Genomic DNA, 22840 nt, shown 5'->3' with positions numbered 1-22840 from the left:
TCGATTAGAAATGATCCAGGTTTTTTAAATTTTACTGTAACTGGCGATGAATCCTGGATGTTCAAATCTCGTATCAAAACAATGCTGATTGTCTTCTTTGACGTCCGAGGAATCGTCCATTTTGAGTTTGTACCGCAAGGACAAACTGTCAACGGAGCCTTTTACCAAGAGGTACTCAAGAGACTGAAACGCCAAGTCGTACGCGTCAGGCCAGACATCAAAGACGTTTTCATGCTCCACCACGATAACACCCCCAGCCACACGGCCTTCGTCGTCACCAACTTCTTGACCCAGAAGAAGATCTCAGTTGTGCCCCAGCCTCCTTACAGCCCTGACTTAGCTCCGTGCGACTTTTTTTTGTTCCCCCTACTGAAGAGAGAGCTAAAGGGAAAACACTGGGAGTCGGTGGAGAACATCCAAGCTCTCGTAACAAGGTTCCTGAAAGGCATTTCTGTCGAGGAGTTTCAGCGTGCTTTCCAGGCGTGGCATACACGTCTCCGCAAGTGTATTGACGCAGGAGGGGACTATTTTGAAGAATTCTAATAATTTGTACTGATTGGATCAACAAATATATTTTTCTTAGAAAATGCGCATTACTTTCATAAGGCACCCTGTATTATTAATATGTATGTTTATTAAACTAATAAAGCGTCTTTAAAAAAAACTGTGGAGAAAAGGAATATTTTCTTCACATTAGTTATGGAATGTATTATTAAGAAAACGAATATGCCTTAAATGCTTGCACAGTTTTTTCTGTGTAATTTTCGGTTAGGTCGGGTTCTATTTTCTATTTGGTTTTATTCTTATGATTCTATGTATGTTTTCGCCTGTAAGATGGTAAATGGCAGAAGGGCGAAAAACTAGAAAAAGGGGTTGTCTTTTGGGTTGTCTGTGCAATCGAACTACAATTCCATACACTAAGTTTTCAACGCCCAGTTTGTATGATAAATAAGTGATGATTTTGGCATTGGAACTCATCAATACGACATCAGAAAAACAGTACAAAATCATCTGAGGCATGTATGTACATATCTACATACATACATATGTATGTATGTACATAAGTACAATCAAACAAGGAATAAGAATGTGAAATGCGATAGCATTTGTTGTAAGAACTTTTTGCGCTGTGTAGCCACTTTTCTGAGTTCCTTTTCTGGATTTTTCCTTTCCTTTACTTTAATTTTCTTTGGCTTTTCGTTGTTGCTGTTGTAGCCGGCATTTAGCCGTCTCGGGGGAAAAAATAACAAAATTTAGCCAAATTACTGTCCCTCAGTTGTTTTGCCTCCTTTTCCCTTCTGTTCCCTTCTATGCACGCAAAGAAAAACGTGTCCGTTTGTTAAGAAATACAAGTTTTGCACTGCTTTTCAAGCATTTCAAGCTTTTCAAGTATCTTTGGGATTGATTAGCCCGTGAAGTGACCTTGTCGTTTAAAATTTCTAGCATTCATCTTATGATCCGCTTGCAAGCTTTAATAACAGTATGTTAAAGTACATAGATTTTTGACAAGTGCATAGAAAATGAAACTTGTAGTTTCTGGAAAATTCGCATGTTTCAAAGTTTTGATGTCCGCTGGGTGTGTGTGTGCATGTGTGTGTGTGTCGCCATTTGCCTTTCTCAGCGTCTTTGGTTTTGACATTCTGCCTCCTTCACTCCATCCTTCCCCCCTGCACCCCTTAGTCACCCTTCTTCGCCGGCAAACAGTTTTTGGTCGTAGTCAACCGCATTAATCCATCCCCATCTCTGCGTGTGTGTGTGTGTGTGTGTGAGTGTGTATGGGCGTGTTTGTGGCACAAAATGAAAATGGCAAAACAAGGTCAAGTGTAGGGAGCAAAGTTTGTTCGAGTGCACATACGCACACACAAACTACATACATACCAATAAGCAAATAACACAAAAATAACAAACATAAAGTTCACATCACTCTTTCATCAAGAAAAGCTCTTCAGATTGTACATGCATATGTACATACATATATTAATTTATATAATTTAGAACAAGTGAAATTGTACGATTTTTGTACAGACATACATATGTACATACATAAGTAATGTGATTCGTTATTAAAAAAATGATTGATCATCAATTAAATGAGATTTTATTGGGCATAATTATTTTTAGAGCCAAAATAAACTCAAAAATAAAGTATTTTTTGTTCAATTTTCATTGGTGAGGCTGTTCAGTTCGTGCTTTGTAGATACTATTTCAATTAATATACATATGTACGTGTATATATGCATGTTTGTACACACATATTCTGTCAAATTGATAAATATTTATAATTGCTTTTTTGTTTTTATTGTGCATTCTGCCGAAGCAGATGTAGTCGACGTCGACGCCGACGCCGGCAGAGGCTAAATTTTGAGGTTAACTTTTTGACGACTAAATAATTTGCACGGAGGTGCAAGATATTTTTTTTTGCGTAAATTTTTTTTGCTGCTGTTTATTTTAGTTGACGGATTGACAGTCAGACGTCTGCCCGCTTCTCTGCCGGCGTCGGCGTCGGCGTCGACGTCAGCTGCGCAACGACACCTGTGGCTATGCGAAAAAGTCGACGAAAAATGGGGAAAAATAAATGAAATAAAATAAAACAACCCTCGTCTGAGATTTTGCTGCCAATTTTTCGCAGGCCTATGCAGTAAATTACTCTCTCCCTCTTTCTCTCTCTCTCTTCCATTTCGCTTGCCCGAAAAAAGGTGTGACGTAGAAACCAAAACACACACAACCAAAACAAAGTACAAAAAAAAAAAGAAAAAGTGGCAAGAAAAATGGTTGGAAACAGCCGCTGAAAGTGTAACTAACATACACACAAACAAAAAATTATATACCAATAAACACACAGAGACACACAGGTACGCAAGCGTTGCAAAAAAAAGGAAACCTAAATAAAAAAGTTAAATGGAAATTTCTGATATAAAACACACACATAGTCGCACTCACACAGCAGAGCCGAGTGAAGTTTGGCAACGCAGCGCCGCAAGCGCGCAGTCGCCAGAAAGCGACGCCGACAGACACAACAACAAACAGTAGGCAATGTCGCACGCGTGAGTAAGACGGCCAGATGGCGAGTGAGGTGGTTAAGTGAGAGAGCCAGTGCGTCAGAGAGTGCCCGGTGTTGTTTTTGCGCAGCTCCGCACGGCAACAGCGCACAGTGGGACAACTTGCACATATCAAAACATTGTTACTGTGACCCATCTTCTGTTTTTCCATACATTGCATAAATATTTTTAATTGAATGGCATTTTATACGGTCGACTTCCTAATGCATATATACATACACCAATGTATCTGTGTTTAATATCAAAATGTATTAATTAATATTAAAATGAATTTATGTAGAGTGATAAAAAGCATACGCTCGGAACTAAATGTTTTAATTATAAATTTAATAAATGATAATGATAAATCGAGGTGAAGGATTTAATTGACCACTGCTGCACTGTGCAACAGTAACTGGTTCACAAGAAGGGAGCGCAAAGAGCAAGGAGCAGTTTGTAAAAGAAAAAAAAAACAGGTACCCCAGTATCCAATTTGATGAGTTCTGTAAATTAATATTTTAAAATATCCCAATCCCATACAGCGGTACTAATTCAAAATAAGCTTTTTAACTCCTTTTTAAGATACACCTACTAATATTTTTATATTTTGTGAAAATTGTCTGGTAAATGGAATCAAAATACTTGTATTTGCTAGCTATGTAGTATATAATATGCACCCATTTGTGTACTCACCAAAATTGGTATAATGTTTTGGTTAGTTTAGCAAATTTTCCACGGGGTCATCGTGCACCGCTTGGTTGCTCTTCTTCTTGCGCGCTCTTCTCTTTTTCTTCTCCACGTCCCACGCCATCAGTAACTCTCGATCTCTTCCTCTCCGCGTTGGTACACAAAAAAAACACATTTTTTTTCGCTACAATTTGACACACAAAGCAGCTGTCTGCATAAGCACCGCACATACACATTGCACATACATCCATTGCATACATATGTACATCTTATATATCTCACGCTGTGTTGCCATAGATACAAGCAGACACGTAATTTATATATGTATGTGCATATATGTATAACTGCGCAAGAGGAAGAAGAGGCTATGGTGAGCGGGAGAGGGCTATTTGTTATCTACTGCGCATTGTCTTGACGTTGTTTGCGTAGTTGCTTGTATGTATGTACATGTGTATGCATGTTTGTGAATGCGAAGATGAAGCAGAAGTGGAAGAGCAAGAAGAAGCAGAACAGCATACCAAATAACTAGCGCAGTCGTAAAAGGGGAAGGAGCGAGCGAGAGAGGGAGACCTCACAAATTAACATGACACGACCAGCGTCAACAGTACAGCAACAGCAACAGCAACAGCAACAACAAGTCAACAGAACAAACCGGCACATTTAACTTAAGCATACACACACACAAGCACTCACGCACACGAAGGGGAATAAGAAGATGATGACGAAGAGGGACAAGCGACTGAGAGAGAGAGGGCAACATGCGAAACGGAAAACCAAACGAAAGCGTATAAATATGTAAAGCAAGGGGCACACGGAAAGAAAAATAATGACTTGTAATTAAAACCTACAAAAATAACCCATGAAACTAACAATTACATTTGAAATATGAGTTTCGCTATTTGAAAATGCCAACCAATAATAGTGCGCAATCATTTTGCATAGCAATAAGTAATTTTTTGTCACAGTGCAGTCAGCTTGCCAGCAAGGGTCTGAAATAAGAATAACAACAATAATAATATGAAAAGCGAAATAAAATGAAAGCATACGCAGCGTGGACTGCGAAATTCTTTGGGGGTTTTCGGTTTTCGGTTTGCTTTTGCGTTTGCGTTTGCTTTCTGCTTATGGAATGGAAGGGGCGGGCGTAGGATTCTGGCGTAACCCGAAGCTGGACATGGAAAAAAATGCGGGGACTTGAGGCAAAAAAGTCGCAGGGTGGGGGCTTTGAAATTCTCGGGTATATTTTTGCCTTGTTTTTTTTTATAGAGTTTATAAGGTAGCTGAGGCCAAAAACGGGTCAATCAACGCGCGGGGTTGCTGGCAGGGGGTTGGGGGGAGTGGGTGATGTGGAGTTAGAGGGGGTTAACGTCTCATAATCCGCTTAAGATTCAGCGACCACCACAGCGGGGTGCACCACGTGCTAAAGTTTTTTTTTTCTTTTACCGGCCAGTTATTCCCTTCCAGTTATTACCCTGCATGTGAGTCTGGATACCATCCCATACCATGGTATCCAACGTAACCCCTCTTCTATTTTAGGTTCCTAACCGCACGGGAGTGTCAAGATAACGTGAGTGATTTAGGTTAGGCAGGTTTCTCGATTTAGTCTTCAACTTTAAGTAAGCTGTTCAAACTTTATAATAATGATATGTATTAGTAATATATGTACATCTGGATATACATTTATAAAATCCCATTAAAAACTAACAGCATGCATATATGCATACATACATATTATGTAATTTAAGAGTTTTTCAGTTTGTACGCATACTTTTTCTTGTATGAATTTCCCATGAATTTGTACCTTTTTAATTTCCATAAAATAAGTTAAGTACTTAAAGCTAAGAAAGCCTTTATTATGTGTTTATAACATAAAAAAAATATCATTTGTATAAATTTACTTTTTTTGTCATCAAAGTTACGCATTGAGTGTGTACGCATATTTTTTCTGGCAAGTGTATGTGATACTATGTATTATTTCTTTGATAATTACTTTATAAAACAGTGAGACAGAGATTACAACTGCATTCTTAGCAATCTGAATAGCAAAATCCATTGTTTGATATCTGTTTGCCTGGAATTGATAAGTTCAAGGTCTCAAGTAAGAAAAAAAAAGGAGGCTGCTTGGCAAACGGAGTGTTTGACGTCATTTTGCGAAACTGACATTGGTTTTATCCCCACCAAAAACCCTTCGGATTTTTCGTTCTCATGGCAAAGTCGAAGTAACGTAAACTTTTTATTGAGCGTTCGGTTGCAACCATTTCAAATGTGGTTGAAAGGTCTTGAATGTATTGCAAATTCTTTCATCAAAATATATGTACATACATATGTATACATATATTATTGATTTATTAGATAGATTATTCGATGATGGAAACGTGATTCCCCCAACCGCAGTGGATGCGATCATGTGGACCCCCCTCCCTGCTACTAACGCCCCTTTCTGTCACCATTTCCTATTTATAGCCCCTCGTGTTTCCCCCCAGAGCCCCCACCTAAATACACATATCAGTTCATTTCGAGTGTTGTTGTTAATTTTTGTTGATGTGTTTTATTTAGATTTTTTATTATCGCGCGCGTTTTCGTTTTTTCGGCTTATCACTGGTTCCACCTCCCGTTTTAGCCCCCCACCATTTTCGCCCACAATTAAAACTTGATGTGATCTTTGTTCGCCGCGCGGCCAATTCACAGTTAAGCCATATCAACAACGAAGGATCACGGTGGGTGATTGTGAAGGGGGGAAGAATTCCAGCAGAGAGAGGAATTCAACAACTGCCTCTTCTGGTGGGTGACATTGCAAGAGAGAAGCGGAAAGCGAGAAGGGGAAGGGGAGTGAAGAAATGAAATAAATAAACAAGGCAAAAAGAGAAAAAGAGAAAAAGAAAGAAAGAGTCTAGTGTGTGTGGAGGGAGGGGGTGGGGGAGGGGGCAGAGAGAGGAGGAGAAGCCGAATAAGCGCAAAGTAGCGCAACTTGCGGTGACAGCAAAAGCAACAGCAATAAACACAAGACAACTAGAACAACAATCGACGGTTACAGCAACAACGGGGTACAGTGAACACTAGCTATGCAAGAATTGTGTTCTAGAAGTTAAGACAAATTTTCCACATAAAATATAAGTGATGGAATATTTAATAAAATGTTTCCAATATTCAGTGCACAGCATGTGCATAGTTTTGAACTAACTATATTATAAAATCTAGTAAAAAAAAAAAAAAAAAAAAAAACTTTATATGTACTAAGATTGAAAAATGACATATTTTAAACATATTTATGTACATGCACTGTAGGTGACCTTTAGTGCGGTGCCCACAGTTCCATCGGCTTGCCGGTTTTGCGCGCGTAATCGATGCTGCCCCATTCTCAGCCCCACTCGGACCCCCCTCCCCCACCGCCCCTCCACAATCCAATCACATAGAAACCGCTTTACGATCTTGTATTACGTGTTGGTGTTTCGCATGTGGTTGCCCCTCTCGTTTTTTTGTTCCCCCATTTTACTCCGGCTTTGTGTGCTGTGCACGGATCAGTTTGCCTCTTGGGCCGACTGAATAATCAAGTCACAGTTCCAGTTCCACCGCACAGCACCCCGTAGCTCCCCTACCACCTCCTACCACCCCTCCCCCCATCGTACCCCCTCGCATCCATGGCATCGGTCAGTGGCTCGGCACCCAGCAACAACCAGTTATATACTACATACATATGTATGTATAGCCATATCCACATACATATACAGTACGTACATGTGCGAGTGTACGGGACGGCGAACCGGTTTCCTTTTACTGTCTTGCATATTTTTAGCAACAAGTTGAAAGAGTTGCCTCGCCAAATGGCTGTACAGTCAGGCATCGCAAAGCCGAACTCGCACCTATTCTCTGCACGAACTTATAATGTCGAAGTTTCACATTAGTTATTATTCATGCTGAAGAATGTTTATTGTTGGACACTGGATGTCAGTTTAATTTTATTTTTTTTTTTAGCTAATGGGACACTTTTAGGGAATATCGTTCAGAAAACAGTCAGAAGTACATTTTATGTGTTTATTTTTGACTGAAATATGCATATTTGAGAAATTATTGCATATTGCAATGAATGAATGTGGCCTGTAGCCGACGAGTGAGATGGCCGCAGCTGTGGGAGCGAGAGGTCGACAGTAAAATTATAATGAAAACGTGTAGAAAGATCGACTTCGATCGCAAAACCAAAAAAAAAAAAAAAAAAAAAAAAAAAAAAAAAAAAAAAACGAATTGGCAAACAGAAAACAAGAAATACAACAAAGAAACCCCTTGCGGCTGGTGTGGGGGGTGGTGGGGCGGCAGTGGAGGGGCAGGGAAGGGGGTAGACGGATGTCACAATAGCCATAGCCATCGCAAACATAGCGCTGCGTCATTGACGTCGGCAGCGGCAGAGGCAGCGGCAGAGGCGTCGCCGCAAAACAATTGCCGGTCATTGTTGTCGTTGTACTTGTATTTGCCGTTGTAGTTGTTGTTGTTGTTGTAGTTGGAGCCCCGACGTCGCAGTCACTCACTTTAGCCCCAAAAGAAAAGGGCATGCTCGAATATGGACATGGGTTCAACTCGGTTTAACAAACTGAACTGAACTAGTACTGGAACTCACATTGAGGTTATGTAGTTTGAGTTTCCCTCCTCGTTTACCAAGAGATTTTTTTAAAATAATATTTAATTGTTTGATAACTTTAGGCTGATATTAGTACATAATCTTGGTTTTATACTAGAGATTTTAGCCACTTTTTTGTATTTTTTTTTTTTTTTTATACCTATGTGGCTTCTGCTCGGGCGCCCATAAAAGCTAGCCTTCGCTGGAAAACTATAAAGATATAAAAATACATACAATATAAATAAATATATGAGCACCTGTGGCAAATGATAATCTGATTTGAAATGTAGCCAAAACTTTTTTTGCTAAAGAATTAATGGCAGGGTATTTTCATGTGAACCAAGATCTTGACTTTTATTGTTTTCTTTATTTTTCTCAACATTTTGTTACATTTGCTTTGCCATTCATATTTCTTCTTGTTTATTGTTTTTTTTATTTTTTTTTTTTCCAACAACAGCAGACACTTGTGGGGGGGGGGTTGTTCGGTTGGAGCGCCAGAGGGAGCGGCAAAACACAATGGCCACACTTTGACCCTGACTTTTAATGTGCACATTCGCCATCTCACTCGCACCCTTCGCCCGTCCCGCTTTCCTTATGCTAAATTATTGTTATTATTATGAATTGTGCTTCGTTGTTTGCGTTTGTGTTTGTGCTTTTGTTTGTATTTTCGTGGTGGTGTCTGCTAAACACTAAAGTATGATTAATTGACCTGCGGTGGCCGGCGCACTTTAGCACATATTTTCCCGGTCTCGGTACTCCCCTCCCCCTTACCCCCCTGTACCGCGCCCCACAAGTCCACATCTCCGTAGGATTTTCCTTGTGTGGCTAATTTTCCAAGGCAGGCAAAGTAGGATGTACACATGTGCATACATTTATGTGTGGTAGGTTTAACATCATTAGTAGTTTACTAACATAAGTAGTTTCATTTTAATGAATAAATTTGGTTGCTTTAATTTTGAGTACATTTCATGGATACAAATATTTGTATTGTTATTGTATCTTTTTTACTGCATCTTTTTTTCCATTGTATCTTTGCAATTATGTTGAAACTAAAGCTAATTTGAAATACAAATAATGGGTTTTGAAGCTCCAAATAAATCATTTTACTTATATTTTTTATTTTTTACTTATTTTTTTAAATAAATTTGGTTGCTTTAATTTTGACTATATTTCATGGATACAAATATTTGTATTGTTATTGTATCTTTTTTACTGTATCTTTTTTTCCATTGTATCTTTACAATTATGTTGAAACTAAAGCTAATTTGCAATGCAAATAATGGGTTTTGAAGCTCGAAATAAATCATTTTACTTATATTTTTCAAAACCTAGTACAGTTTGTTTACTATTTTTTCCCCCAACTGTGGTGTTCTAGACATTTTTTAATATGTAATATTTAAGCTATACACGTGGCTAATTGTGGTAAGCTTTTCCTCGTTTTTTTTAGTAAGTTAATAGGGCCAGGGATCACTTTTAAGAAAGTGCAACAGTTTAGTCACCCAATCAAGCAGGAATTTTAAATCTGCGCAGCCCAAAATTATGCCACTAAAAATTTTAAACTAAAATTTAGGGCTTAAACTAAAACTATTGACAAAAGGCAAAAGTGTTTAGAGTATGTAAAATTTAGTTTTAAATTAAATAAATTGATTTTAGCTCCCAATAGTGGATTCCTACTCTGGCAGTCAAAGAGATCGGTTGTGTCGCGCGCATGCAAAAGTGATTTATTTTTTGCTTATCGGTGCATTCCCTTTTGTGCTCAAAATAGCACAAATCATTTATTTGGGCGCTGCTTTGAGCGGTGTCGGCAGTTTGACAAAAACAAAAAGTGCATCAGGTGAAGTGCATTCAAACGGTGCTTTCTGCCCTTCGGGCAAGTCATCTACCTCACCCCGCGCAGAACTGCACAAGAGGTAAACAAACTTTGCTTATCAGTAAAACCGAACTGTTTATGCTCTGTTCCGGACATTTGGGCCCGCAAATTATTTGCTGAATATTAAGACAATATAAAAACAATGAATGAAAACAGTTTCGATGACTCTCAGCTTATAAAGAAGCAGATTGATCATGAAAAAATGTTCTCAATAGCTGGAAAATTACCTAGTAAGATTAGAGACGAGTGCCGATCAGAAATTCAACGCATTACATGCAATAAGTCTCAAAGCAGTCCCACCACAACAACAGTGACATTTTCTAGTGCCAGTAGCAGCACCATATACACAATGGCAAATCCCACAATGAGCAGCATCTGTTCTGGTTCAAGTGTAGCAAACCAAGAATGTTCCCAATTGACCAGCCCCGACATTGCAGCAAAAAATCTAAGCGGTGCTGCCAGAAGATTACTGGATGATCAAAATCGGAAAGCAGGCAAGAGAAAAAATGCAAAGCCACTGTCCCCCATCCTTAAACCGAAAAGAGTGAGCAGTACCCAGGGCCCGCACTTGGTCCCCACAATTAACCAGAAGGCAAGCTCTAGTAACAGGTTTGCTATTCTCGACACGGACATCATTACTAATGAAGAAAACGGGGAAGACATGATGTCTGAGGATGCCGATGATGCTAGTGCCCGCATGGACGAATTTCAATCTGCAGAAAACAATACTGCCAATAAATCCCAGGAAACATCTAACGCCAACAATCAACTCAAAGATTTTAAAAAACCACCCCAAATTGTTGTTAATATTAGCAACTTAAATGACCTATTTGAGCTCATACAAGAAAAGGCAAGTCTAGATAACGTCGTAGTCAAAGCTAACCAAGGGGAAACAGTCAGAATATTTCCCAAAGACAGTGACACTTACAGAAAAATTGTTAGCTATATGGATGAAATTGGTATGCAGTTTCACACTTACCAAATGCTGACAGAAAAAGCACACAGAATTGTAGTAAGGGACTTACATCACAGCACACAAAACAAAGATATAACGGCCGATCTGAAATGTTTAGGCTATGAAGTACTTCACATTCACAACCCTAGTTCAAGGGTTAATAAAGATGAAAAACTCAATATTTTTTTCATTAACATTAAGCCCTGCCCTAATATTAATGAAATTTATCACGTGAAGACCCTTTGCCGACAGAAAATACGGATCGAAAGGATGCGAAAGTCTAGTGAAATTGCACAATGTCGACGTTGCCAGGAGTATGGCCATACAGCTAAATACTGCCGCAGACATCCAAATTGTGCCAGGTGTGGTGAAAATCACCAAACCACACAATGTACACGTCCTGTAGATGCTCTGCCCACATGCTATCACTGTTCTCACGATCACATGGCTAGTTATAAAGGTTGCCATAAGTACCAGGAGCTTCTCCGCAGATCTATGGGGCCTGCGAAGAAGGCGAATCACTTAAATAGGCAGAATCATGGGTTCAACCATAGAGATCAGCAACAGTTTCCTTCCGTGCAGATTAATCGCCGTAAGAGTACTAACCAGTCAACTGAAGATCAGCAACCAACACAACAACACCAAAATATGGTACAGCATCAACCATCTATAGGCCCTGGGGTAAATACAAAAGTATCCTATGCCACAGTAGCAAAAGAATACTCTAATACAACTCCCTCCAAGGATGGACCAGCTCAGCGACGTTTATATAACTTACAAACGCAACAGTTATCGCAGCAACAACGACTGAACACTCAGCAAAATAATTCACTTGACGTCCAAGCATTGTTACAACAGCAACAACAACAGTTCCAAGAATGGCAGCAGCAAATGCAACAACAACAACAACATCAGTTTCTTATGTGGTTGCAACAGCAGCAACAAGATCAGCAACATCACAGAAATCAAACCAATCAACGACTTGAAAAGCTCGAAAGAATGGTATTTGAAATAACCACCATGTTAAAGCAAGGAGCTGGGAATGAACATACCTACCAGCTTTCTAACAACGCTCCACACCCACAATGAATCCACTAAAGATTCTTATTTGGAATGCCAACGGCATTTCAAGAAAAGCTAAAGATATTGAGCTTTACGCGCACAATAATAGCGTGGACATTCTTCTTGTGACGGAACTTAGAATTAAAAGAGGGGATACTGTTAAGATATATGGTTATGCTTTCTATCCAGCATTTAGGCCATCGCAAAATAATAATAGCGTTGGTGGAGCAGCCGTGTTCGTTAGGACAACTCTTCGCCATTTCCCGCAAAGGGTCATAGAGACACGCAGCATACAAATGTCTACAGTAAAAGTAGCTACAGGACTGGGTGACGTGCAGTTCGGCGCCATTTACTGTCCTCCCAGTGTTAGTATCGACGAAAGACAATTTACTGACACAATACGCTCTTGCGGCCAACGGTATATGATTGGTGGCGACTGGAACGCCCGACACTGGCTTTGGGGCGACACCTACAATTCACCCCGGGGGCGTGAGCTAGCGGAAGCCATCTCTATCACTGGAGCTAAGATACTTGCAACTGGTTCGCCAACCAGGTATCCTTATGTACCCAGTCATACGCCTTCCTGCATTGACTTCGCGGTGCATCATGGTATACCAGATTCCCTAACAAGTATAACACAAAGTTGGGATCTGGACTCCGATCACTTGCCTTTGATCATCAGTATTGTGACAGATAGTACCCATGTGAATCCAAGTCCACGATTAGTCAACAAGCACACTGACCCGCTCGCTTTTAGTCAACAACTGGAGAGCATGATCCCGTTGAACATCACGCTAAATTCTGGTGAAGAAATTGAAATGGCTGTTGATCACCTTACGCAAAGTATTCACAGGGCTGCGACTGCATCTACGCCTTCTGTTCCTCGGACAGGCACCCCCTATGGAATATCCCTAACAAGAGAGGCTAGAGAGCTCCTGACACAGAAAAGGAGACTCAGAAGGCGAGCAATCCGATCTCAAGATCCCTGGGACCGCATCTTATGGAACCGTGCTGCAAAACAACTACGAAATGTGGTAAGAGACCTTCGAAGTATCTTTTTTGAGCAGAAGCTGGCTTCTATGGACTATACGGTGGATGCTGGGTATTCACTCTGGAAGTCCACCAAATCCCTCAAAAGACAACCGTTCAGACAGGTACCCATTAGATGCCCGGGAGGTGAACTTGCTAAAAACGAGGAGGAACAGGCCAATTCCTTTGCAAATCATTTGGAGACTAGGTTCACCCATTACCAATTCGCTACAATGGAGCAGAATCGAGAGACGCTTGACAGCCTAGAGATACCCCTACAAATGTCGCTACCAATTAAACCAATCAGGGTTGAGGAAATTGCCGAAGTCATTAAATCAATGCCAATAAAGAAGACTCCTGGCATCGACAATGTCTGTAATGCCACGTTAAAAGCGCTACCTCTCCGAGCCATCCTATACATGGCGAAAATATTTAATGCTATATTTAGGGTGCAGTCCTTCCCAAAGCAGTGGAAAATGGCAGCAATTCTCATGATACATAAGCCTGGGAAACCTGAAGAGGATCCGGAATCGTATCGGCCCATAAGTCTGCTGTCTTCGCTATCCAAGATATGGGAAAGGCTGATTGCCAACAGACTAGGTGACTTTATTAAGGAGCGCCGTATCCTCCCAGATCACCAGTTTGGATTTCGACAGGGACACAGCACTGTGGAGCAGGTTCACAGACTGGTTAAGCACATTATTCAGGCGTTTGACGACTTGGAATACTGCAATGCTGTATTTATTGACATGCAGCAAGCATTTGACAGAGTCTGGCATATCGGCCTACTCTGCAAAATAAAAAAGCTGCTTCCAGCACCATACTATGGAGTCCTGAAATCTTACCTGGAAGATAGGAAGTTCATGGTCAGGGTCAGAAGCACCTACTCAACCCCTTGCTACATGAGAGCTGGAGTTCCGCAGGGCAGCGTCCTCGGCCCGCTGCTCTACTCAATATTTACCGCGGATTTGCCTTGCCCAAATATGCACCATATGGAAGCTCCCAGGAAGGCCCTACTCGCCACTTACGCTGACGATATCGCACTGTTATACAGCTCCAGTTCTTGCACTGAGGCAGCACGTGGCCTCCAAGAGTATCTCAATACTTTGGCTGCATGGTGCAAAAGATGGAACTTAAAGGTAAATCCACATAAGACCATCAATCCTTGTTTCACCTTGAAGACTCTCATTAGGCGCACACCACCCATACAATTTGATGGCGTAACCCTAGAACAACCTCTGCAGGCTAAATACCTTGGGATCACCCTTGACAAACGGTTGACCTTTGGCCCACACTTAAAAGCTGCGGCACGGAGATGCGGTCAGAGAATGCAACAACTGCGATGGTTGATCAACAGAAGAAGCACCATGACACTTAGAGCCAAAAGGGCAGTATACGCCCACTGTATAGCCCCGATCTGGCTATATGGAGTGCAGATCTGGGGTATTGCTGCAAAATCGAACTATAAACGCATTGAGGTCTTGCAAAATCGTGCAATGCGTGCCATCACCAACTGCCCATACTATGTACGTAGCTCAACCCTTCATCGGGACCTTAATCTGCATACAGTGGAAGAACAGATCTCAAGGCACACAAGCAGATACAGTGATAGGCTTAAAAGACACCACAGCATGCTAGCAAGACGCCTACTCCCTGCCAGGCCTCTAAGAAGGCTTAAAAGAAAGGGCTTTGCCAAAACAATTGGACAGCTTTAAAGACCCCCTCGACGTTTGAGACTCTGTTGTTAGTCTTCCCACGATAAGTGAGAAGTTTGGTTATATTATTTATATGTTTAATTGCAATGTTATGGTACTAGTACTGCATGTACGGATTCGTCGCTTTATAATAATAAACATTTAAAAAAAAAAAAAGCTCCCAATAGTATACAACAAAAACTTACAGTAAAAAAAATATATTTACGAACGGATTCTTTGTCTTAAGTTGGCTAAAAATGAAAGCAAGGCTAAAAAATCACTGTAATGTACAGCTAATTACCAATGCTAACGATCCCTATCACTTTTTGACAGATTTGGATAAACTAATTTTTTGGTCCTTGAATTTTTTGTAAATTTTAATGACACCATTTTATAATATTTAGCATTAAAATTTGAAAGAAAAATGACAATAAATTAAATGTTGTATTTTTCAATACAGTTTAATTGGGAATTTGAGTTTTAGGAATTTTTAGGCAATTATTTGTAGAGTTTTGCGCAAAAAGTCGATTATTTAAAGCCGGAAAATCGAGAAACATTCAGCAAATGCACATAATCCATGCTATATTTGATTACATTTGGTTGTAGAGCCCCATGGAGTGCAATTACAAATAACGTAGCTCAAAATGCGTAACATTTAAAATGTAATTTTATTATTTGTTATTTCGAGGTAACCTGTCAAGAACAAGTTGAAGTCATCTTTCTTAATACTAAAGAAATCAAAAATGTTTGGTTAAAAAAAAAGAGAGTAGAAGAATCAACAAGGAATGGGATCTGAAGATGGCCCCCATGGGATGCCTAACGTCACGACCAGGGGAGGATTCCCTCTATGGCCTCCTGTTGATGCCCAAAGCTGAAGCTCCAGGCGATCAGCAGTAGTTCACAGGACTAAGCATTCCGCACGCCGCGCAACTCCTTGTCGGCCTTCTTGAGGGTGATGAAGTTGTTGAGCGCCTTGACACGCAACTTGGACCAGACCATGAAGTTGCCCAGCCCCAAAATGGTGGCCGCATGGAGAGCAGCTGCCTCCGGATAGAGGACGGTGGCACAGCCCAAGCCGGATGGCAGATTCAAGCTGGACCAGACGTCCACCTGCATGTTGTCCGACTTGACGGGAGGACAATTGATCACCGGATAGTTGGTGCTGCCGGAAACGACTGGACCCAGTCCATTGGATCGCCCAGCGACGGCGACGAATATCAGATTGCTCATCACCGATTCGTATTCGCGGACAATGCGCAGCGTTTCCTCCGGTCCCTTGTGGGCGGAACTCACACGGAGCTCCACATTCAGGCCGAGAGATCGACAGCTGGTGGCTATCTTCTCGCTGTGTGATGTATCGGAGGCACTGCCCATTAGGACCACAACCAGATGGTCCTTCTTTGGCACAATATCAGCCAGCTGTTCGGCCACCCAAATGAAGTTCCTCTTCACGGTATCCAAGTCGCTGGCCGTCACCGATGCCAGATTGCGATACACCTGCTTGTCCACCATCAAGCGCTTGTCACCGGCTGGCCACAGGCGCCACGAATCGGAATCAATGATGTCGGCCAGCACGATGTTGCCATCGTCGCAGACACCGAACTCCACTTTCATGTCGATGAGCGCGCAGTTCTTGGTCTGCCACGCCCGCTCGAGTATCTCAAAGACCAGCAGTGTGGTCCTACGCATAATGTCCACCTCATCTTGGCCTGGTACGGGGAAAAGACAGTTGAGGGATTATTTACTTGACTGTGTGGGAAAGTGCTTGCGCAAAGTACCCACCGATCACCAGGCCATTCAGCTCAAACTTGGCGGAGACTATCTGCTCCTCGCTCCACTGGGGATCGTGATTGGCGTCGTCCTTGAAGAACGTCTCCTGCTTGGGCGGCGAGAACCTGCGCAATGCAATTGTAATTTGTATTTGATCAACACGGCAGGAGGTTCATAAATAGCATAAATTGAGAAAACTGTCTATATAATACATAATCTACAACTACTTGATGCAAAACCTCTAGGAGGCGGACTTGTTCTGCCGCTCAAAGCCATAAAGTGCTATTGCCTTGAAATGGCAAGAAGCGAAACGACTTAACGCATAGATACGACTTGAATTACAGATTTTGATGCCTTTGGGCGTACATATGTATGTACATATAGACGCATCCAGGGCTTATCAGCGATTGTTGACCCTGCCGCAGTGCATCGATTGCACTGAAATTTGTTTACCGCAGGCGGACTCAGATAACCGAGATCGCATCGCATCGAATGGGGTGATAACCCCAGCCAGAGGCTGTTAGCATACCAACCTGTAGCCCTCGGGCACGCCGACATTGCGCTTGAGGAACGATCCGGTGGCCAGGCGGCGGGTCACCCACTCAATGGGTATCATCTGGCATTTGCGGGCGATGAACGCCTTGGCGCCGCAGTGCTTCACATAGGCGGTGCGAATGCCTGCGGGATAGTGGATAATGGATAATGGATAATGGAGCATTGGCAAATTGGTGTGGATCAATCTGGCAAGCAATTGAATGGTGGCCTTAACTTGTATGGATCAGCAAAGGCTGCAGTTTGGCTTGCATTCAATTGGTTACCCAGTGTCTACATTATATTCCAGGCATTTACTCACCAGCCTCGTTGAGCAGTCTGAAAACCTGGCCGTTGGTGGTATTGGAGATCTCTGCCTTGCCGGCCAGGTCGTGCGCCTTGACACCATCTCCTGCGGTGATGCGATCCTTGCTGAGGAGCAGGCACAGTCCTGGCTGCTCCGGCAGATCGTACACCTGCTTCGTCTTGCCCTCGATGATGACCTTTCCGAGCTTATAGCCCTCGACTGTGGGAATTCAAGTTGCAGTTGCATTAATTGGGAACTCGTACTTGCATTTGCAATCCATGCTATACAATCTATGCTTACAATCTATTCATTACCATCCATATTTTAGCTTGCTTTAAGGAAAAGCTTGTTTACAAAAGACAGCTCAGTAAACAGCAATAAAAAATGATAATACTTTATACTGGATTATCAGATCATCAAAATATTCCGTTGCCTACTTAGTTATTTTAGGAAATTTTGTATTTTTTGAAAGATTGGTCTTAAGTTTGAAAGTTCTTTAAGCTGATGCCAGACTGCTGAGATCAAATGCAACATTTGATAATGCTTTGCCTATATTTACGTTTGTTATAGTTATCAAATAGTTCTATCTATATAGTTTGATTTTCTACGGGTGTTTATTTGGGCTCAGGCGTTTATGGAGTGTGCATAGCTTTCGGATTCGGGTGGAAACTCTGGGCCTGGGTTACTTACTGGATGTGGTTGTGGTGGACATCTCGTATCGCACGTTGTGGTCGCTCGACTTTCTGGATCGAAATTAAAACCAATTGGCTGCTGTTTCACGTGTTGCGGGCTTTGCTTTATGCTCGATATTCGCTCTGCCTTCCCTCTCTGTCCCTCTGTCCCTCTATCGCGCTCTCTCTGTCTTTTTCGCTCTCCCCGTTTGCTCTCTTACTACAATCCGCAAACTCCGACGTTCGTCTGCATCGAAGAATCGCTCCAAAGCAACTGAGCGTCTATAGAATCGCCGGTGCGACTTTATGGCTCGATTTTCTTATCGCAGAAACCCCCACCAATACAAACAGATCCATGTGTGTGTGTGCGCGTGTGTCCGTGTGGACTTATCCCAGTCGGAAATGAAATAACTTGATTCTCTTTTGATACATATGTACGTAACTCATTTCCAAGTGGAAGGAGTTCCATTTCCATTTTTCCGGGCTTGAAACTCCGTTTCATACTTCCTCAGCAATGACTCTGTAAGCATTCCCCGAAAGACTTCTGGATGTTTTCGCGATAGAAGTATTCCAGAGTAGTTAGGATATTCCATTACACAGGAATGTTTCTGGATACTTTACAGAATCAATTATCCCGAAAACTGCTATTGAATGCTTCTGAATGCAGAAAAAGTTCCCAAGGAATATAACAATGTCCTGGCTGAGTAAATAATTCATTATACCCGTTACTTGTGGGGTAAAAGGGTATACTAGATTCGTTGAAAAGTATAAAACAGGTAAAAGGAAGCGATTCCGATCATATGAAGTACATATATTCTTGATCAGGATCACTAGCCGAGTTGATCGGGCCATGTCCGTTCGTCCGTCTGTCTGTCCGTCCGTATGAACATCGAGATCTCAGGAACTATAAAAACTAGAAGGTCGCGATTATGCGTGCCGTTTTCTCATTTTTTTACTTAGTTTAATATTTAATATATACTATATATGTGTATGAATATGGTTTTGATTATGCTTATGCTTATTCCACCATTAATATAAAAAAAAATTTTACATCAATTTATGAAATCCCTAATCATTCCTGTAAGGTACAATGTCAAAAAAATTAGATTCGTTCACACAATTTCAAAAAGAGTACATTTTATAATTAATTTACAATTTAAAAGGATGCTAGTATTATTGCAAAAAAACTTTGTGTAGGCAGAGCATTGCTTGTACCCGAAAATAAACAATTGTTAAAATATGAGCAATCGCCGGCTTCGCGTGTTGTATTTTTTCAACGAAAGAATACAACTAAATGCATTATAGCAGAGCTCTATAAGAAGCCTTCGATTCAATGCTATTAGCAAGCTACTTTGTCATGAACAAATTTCCTTTCCTTGGTCTGTGCGAAAAGAACCACCTTAGAATAATTCTTTCTTTTTTTCGACGAGTATAATGCTGATTGGTAATACCCTTGATACCCTGCAGTTGCCCAATTCACCACGAAAATGACTTTGCTTTGCAAATGGCTGATGCTGCGGGGTAGCTTATGTATAGTAGGATTCATTTTTGGCAATTTATAAAGCTATATTATGATGCATCTGACTGATTTTTATTTTTTCTTCTGCTATTCTAAATACTTCTACACCTAAAATGTCTGCTTCGTCTGCTTTTTTTTAAGATCATATCCTTTCCTTTCCTTACCAAGTTTTTGCTAACTGACTTTAGTTTTTCTGGCTTGTGGCCCTTTTTCATCTCCTGAAATCACGTTGATCCTTTCTCTTTCTTGGATAGCCTCTTTATCGTCTTTTTGGCCGTACTGCTCTTTTTGGTGATATTGCCACATTTCCTGCTTTTGGGGACCAACTGTATGATTTTGGTGACCCCTCCTCCTAGCCACGTGTACCTCCTAGTGGTTCACAAGTGCGTGTATCGCGTCGAGCCCATCTTCAGTGGTTCTATATAAGCAATTTCTATTTCTAATAATAACCTCACAAGTGGTTTTTAGTGTGTTGTATCAATCGTATTCCTTCCTTTCGGTGGTTGCCCAACACTTGAATCTTCCAGCTTTGTTTGATCCTACTCATCGAGGTCCCTGCGATTCCTGCGCAGGCGACTTTGCTTTGCGCGTTCGTCAGGTTTTGGTCTAGCGTTACTGGGTCCATTGGTGGCTGGCGAGGATTTGAATGCCATATTAGGTTGTTTCTTCCGATTTCTTGCTTACAGAGGCGCTATCCTCCTCCTCATCCCCAACGTCATCCTTGCCATCCGCCTCCTTGCTATCCGTCTCCTCGTCATCCTCCTCCATCACCAGTTGGCCATTTAGTGTGGGAAACTTGATGACGGGCAGAATTTTGCTGTGGTGCTGCTGATTGCCCTCATCCATCAGATTCTGGATGAGATTGGCGATATCCTCGCGCTTCTTGGTTACCGTGAGCGGCTCAAACCAATTTCTCAGCTCCCTAATGGGCAGTCTATAGTCTCTGATGGGTTTCGTGAAGAATTGCTCCACATATTGCAGCAGATAGAGGCCGCAATCAGTGAGATTCTCCTGCTGCGGCACCTCCACTCTATGAGCGGGCATATTGTGCTTGTTGAAGACATGCGCCTGCGCATTCGGATTCTTTGCCTGGTACTCGCATGTGAGGTAAGCCCGCAGTATGTCAATCGCCCGCTGCCGTGAGTAGACCGGATACGAGTCGAAGATGAGAATCAGTGGTTGTTTGATTGGAATGTCATCGCTGAGGGGCTCAACATCATTGTATGGCACCGGGCCTCTTAGGCTGGGAAAACATATAATAGCCAGTATCCAATGGGCCTGGTCGTTGAATGGTATTATGATGAAGTCCTTGTCGAATATATTCACGGTTCGTGTCCACCTTTGCACCATTTTGTGACGCTTCTGGGCCGCCGTCTGGCGCACTTTGTTGGGAAGCGTCACCGCGTTCAACCTCTTGTGGAAAAATATGCTAAAGATGTGCGTCCTATCGCGCTGACCCTCTGGTATGATGTTATTCTTTAGCCAGCACAGATAAAAATCAATGATGACATCGTTCAGATATGTGCCGCTACTGAGGCACATGTAGTCCTTCATGTTGATGGTTAGGCCACCGGTTCCGGTGGGCGGATATTTAAGCAGGGTTAGATTCTCGTCGGCGGACAGTCTTCTCTCCGCTGGCTGTGCGCCATCTGGCTTGGCCTCCTCCGTTTGGCCATCGGCGGCGCTGGTTGTTTCCTCATCATCGCTGCTCAGCAGCACCACATCGTCATCGTCAAAGTCCCTGCTTAATATCCACTTGCGATTCCTGCGCAGGCGACTTTGCTCTGCACGTTCTTCAGGTGTGGGTTTAGCGTTACTTGGTGCATTGGTGGCCGGCACGCACTTGGTTGCAGCATTAGGTTGCACCCGTGACTGAGAACCGCCAGCTGTCTCTTCCGATTTCTTGCTTCCAGAGGCATTTGCTACTTGATCCTTCGTCTGGATGGCCAGGGAGCTTTCGATAGCATCGACAGCGGGTTGAATGGCCTGCACACCGTTGCTCTTCTTTGGAACAGTTGAGGTTTCACCTGTAGAGTGGCGATTCGCCAGTTTCCTGCCAGTCGCATCATTGTTGTCATGAGCACCTGCCGCTTGACAGCTATTGTTGTCCTTTGCAGAATGATGCCTCTTCCGTTTCTTGCTCCTGCGAGCGTTGGCGTCTGGATCGCCCGACGATATCACTTGGGTGCTATGGGTATCCTCCGGAGCGGATGGACTTTTCTTGCGTTTCTTGCTCTTGGTGGGATTTACAGCCGGCTGGCAACCATTGTTGGCAACCGGCGCAGATGGTTTTCCATCCGCAGGAGTAGACTCTTCGACAGTCGCCGCTTTGGCTTTTGACTGATGCATCTCCCTATAGAACTGCTCCGCCTCGGCAACCGTCTCGGGATCGGTGGCGCTGATGGCGATGCCCACGGAGACCACCACATGGATGCTGCCACCGGCATTCTCCATGCAATCTATTGTGGTGCTGTCATCGAACTCAACGCCCATCTGTCGCAGCAGATCCTGCACCGTACACGAGGAGCTGGGCAGCGTGAAGGTGATGATTTGCTGCTGACCACTGGCCAGGACCAGCAGCATCTTGGCACTCCGTTTGTCCTGATCCCTTCTGGCTCGATTGATCAGCAATTGGCGGGATAGTATTATATAGTCGTTTAGGGCGATTCTACGTATGGCTTTTTCCTGCGTAACTGGTCCACCGCGATTCATATTGGATCCGATTTAACGTATGAACATTATGGGCACATCTGAAACTGAAGTTTCTGGAATCGATTGAAAATCATCCCGGGCTGCTCGATGTGAAAGTACACTCACTGGCAGTGAAGTCTCACCTTACACAGGCATGTTCCTTTCTATTTTCTTTTCATTTTCCAACCATTTACCTGTGTGTTGCTCGCCAATTTTCGATCCCCGAAATATTTGGTTTCCTTCTCTTTTAAAGTTTTGTAAACGGCGTCTCCGGTGCTGTATCCAAAACATCTGTGCGACTTGCTATCGATATCGGAGTTCAGCTAGTATCGATAATTGAGTGTTTCAAATTCGTCTCGATTTTGTGGGGTATTTTTCAAATATATATCGATAGTCCCACTGAGATTTGA

At 42.3% G+C, this 22840-nt stretch overlaps 3 protein-coding genes across 8 annotated transcripts in view; all 3 read right to left on the bottom strand.

Moving 5' to 3' along the window:
* The window catches only part of LOC6551120, a 77711-nt gene extending 73228 nt beyond the window's left edge, over positions 1-4483 (bottom strand). The window contains exon 1 of the mRNA XM_026982381.1: positions 3732-4483. The gene's annotated coding sequence lies outside the window, so the exon portion shown is untranslated. The remainder of the gene's footprint in view (positions 1-3731) is intronic.
* Positions 4484-15590: 11107 nt separating this feature from the next.
* Positions 15591-18527, bottom strand: LOC6551233 (multifunctional protein ADE2). Its single transcript, XM_001978309.3, has 5 exons — positions 18240-18527; positions 17565-17768; positions 17245-17389; positions 16724-16836; positions 15591-16650 (listed from the first exon to the last, which is right to left on the bottom strand). The coding sequence occupies exons 1-5, from the start codon at positions 18259-18261 to the stop codon at positions 15848-15850; spliced, it is 1287 nt and encodes a 428-aa protein (XP_001978345.1). The 5' UTR covers positions 18262-18527; the 3' UTR covers positions 15591-15847.
* On the bottom strand, positions 18379-22813 carry LOC6551232 (ubiquitin-like-specific protease 2). 6 transcript variants are annotated; one of them, XM_026982388.1, is made up of 2 exons: positions 22625-22813; positions 18379-22504 (listed from the first exon to the last, which is right to left on the bottom strand). In XM_026982388.1, the coding sequence occupies exon 2, from the start codon at positions 22449-22451 to the stop codon at positions 20394-20396; it is 2058 nt and encodes a 685-aa protein (XP_026838189.1). In that variant the 5' UTR covers positions 22452-22504; positions 22625-22813; the 3' UTR covers positions 18379-20393. The 6 variants fall into 6 exon arrangements, with proteins under 6 accessions (XP_026838189.1, XP_026838190.1, XP_026838187.1 ...); XM_026982389.1 differs by having other exon boundaries at positions 18379-22495; XM_026982386.1 differs by having other exon boundaries at positions 22557-22812.
* Positions 22814-22840: the final 27 nt, after the last annotated feature.

The sequence above is a fragment of the Drosophila erecta genome, unplaced genomic scaffold, assembly GCF_003286155.1.
Source record: "Drosophila erecta strain 14021-0224.00,06,07 unplaced genomic scaffold, DereRS2 tig00000126-arrow-pilon, whole genome shotgun sequence".
NCBI lineage: Eukaryota > Metazoa > Arthropoda > Insecta > Diptera > Drosophilidae > Drosophila > Drosophila erecta.
This window is presented reverse-complemented; position numbering and strand designations above follow the sequence as displayed.

What these genes read in the sequence shown, in the direction of transcription:
- LOC6551233 (XM_001978309.3), bottom strand. Translation starts at nt 18,261, where the DNA reads ATGTCCACCACAACCACATCCA. An exon ending in GTCCACCACAACCACATCCA is followed by an intron (nt 17,769 to 18,239) that starts GTAAGTAACCCA and finishes GAATTCCCACAG; the next exon opens with TCGAGGGCTATAAGCTCGGA. An exon ending in CAGACTGCTCAACGAGGCTG is followed by an intron (nt 17,390 to 17,564) that starts GTGAGTAAATGC and finishes ACTATCCCGCAG; the next exon opens with GCATTCGCACCGCCTATGTG.
- LOC6551232 (XM_026982388.1), bottom strand. Translation starts at nt 22,451, where the DNA reads ATGAATCGCGGTGGACCAGTTACGCAGGAAAAAGCCATACGTAGAATC.